The 907-nt window shown below is 44.4% G+C and overlaps 1 protein-coding gene across 1 annotated transcript in view; it reads right to left on the bottom strand.

Annotated features, from left to right (window-relative positions):
- LOC119588147 (twitchin-like) overlaps positions 1-907 on the bottom strand; it is a gene marked incomplete in the record, with an annotated part of 124,648 nt that overhangs the window by 10,607 nt on the left and 113,134 nt on the right. The window contains 1 exon segment of the mRNA XM_037936853.1: positions 723-856. Coding sequence (XP_037792781.1) covers positions 723-856 — 134 coding nt within the window.

The raw sequence follows: 907 nt of genomic DNA, 5'->3' as shown, positions 1-907 counted from the left end.
GCATCGGAAGTGCACCATTATGGAGACATCCACCTTGTAACATAAGTGGCATCATAACCCCCAGCAGGAGGTCTTCCCTTGCTATTCTTTTTTTTCTATCTTTTTCTATTCTTTTTCGTATATATCAGTCTCACTACCCTTGCTTCCCACCGGCTATCGGCCGCTGACCTAAGACGTGGGGTTCGCAAGCACTCAACTCCACTTCTGTAGTATTTAATACTACTGGGGTATATCGCTGTATGAATCACAGTATTTATACAATCTATGGCGATATTCATATTTCTTATACGGAAAATAATACTTTGAGCATATCTTAACATAAAAAATAGAAATGTCGATATTATGTTTCTGTTAATAGATGCACAACCCTAGACATAGCAATACTACATAAGACTTTTGAGATTCTCGGGCTGTATTCTCACCATCTTACACTGAAGTTGTTTACTTTTTCGAGCTAGACAGCGAAAGAAAATATAACTTATAGAATAAAAAAAAACTCCGTGATTCTACAAGTCTGCAGCACGGATGTAGGGATGTGCAGCAGTGAAGCCACAAGTCTCATGTATGCATGTGCATCACTGCATCACAGAAGTTCCCACGGAAAGCTAATTGTACATCAGTAACTACGCGCAGTTCCATTCTTAATTCAGAGAACCATGAGTACGCTCTCTACCTGGTCTGACCCCGGCCGACACGGATGACCCCGAATGACATTCACTCACCAAGATGGATGATGTTCTTCTCGTGCATGTGCTTGACGCCCTCGCAGATCTGGCGCATGTAGTTGATGACCTCGGCTTCGGACATGACGTAACCCTCGGCGGTGATGCGCTCGAACAGCTCGCCTCCAGACAGGCTGCGGGAAACGTCGGGGATGGTTAGTGGCGGAAGATGAACAGCGGAGATG

This window comes from Penaeus monodon, chromosome 23, assembly GCF_015228065.2.
Source record: "Penaeus monodon isolate SGIC_2016 chromosome 23, NSTDA_Pmon_1, whole genome shotgun sequence".
Classification (NCBI taxonomy): domain Eukaryota; kingdom Metazoa; phylum Arthropoda; class Malacostraca; order Decapoda; family Penaeidae; genus Penaeus; species Penaeus monodon.
This window is presented reverse-complemented; position numbering and strand designations above follow the sequence as displayed.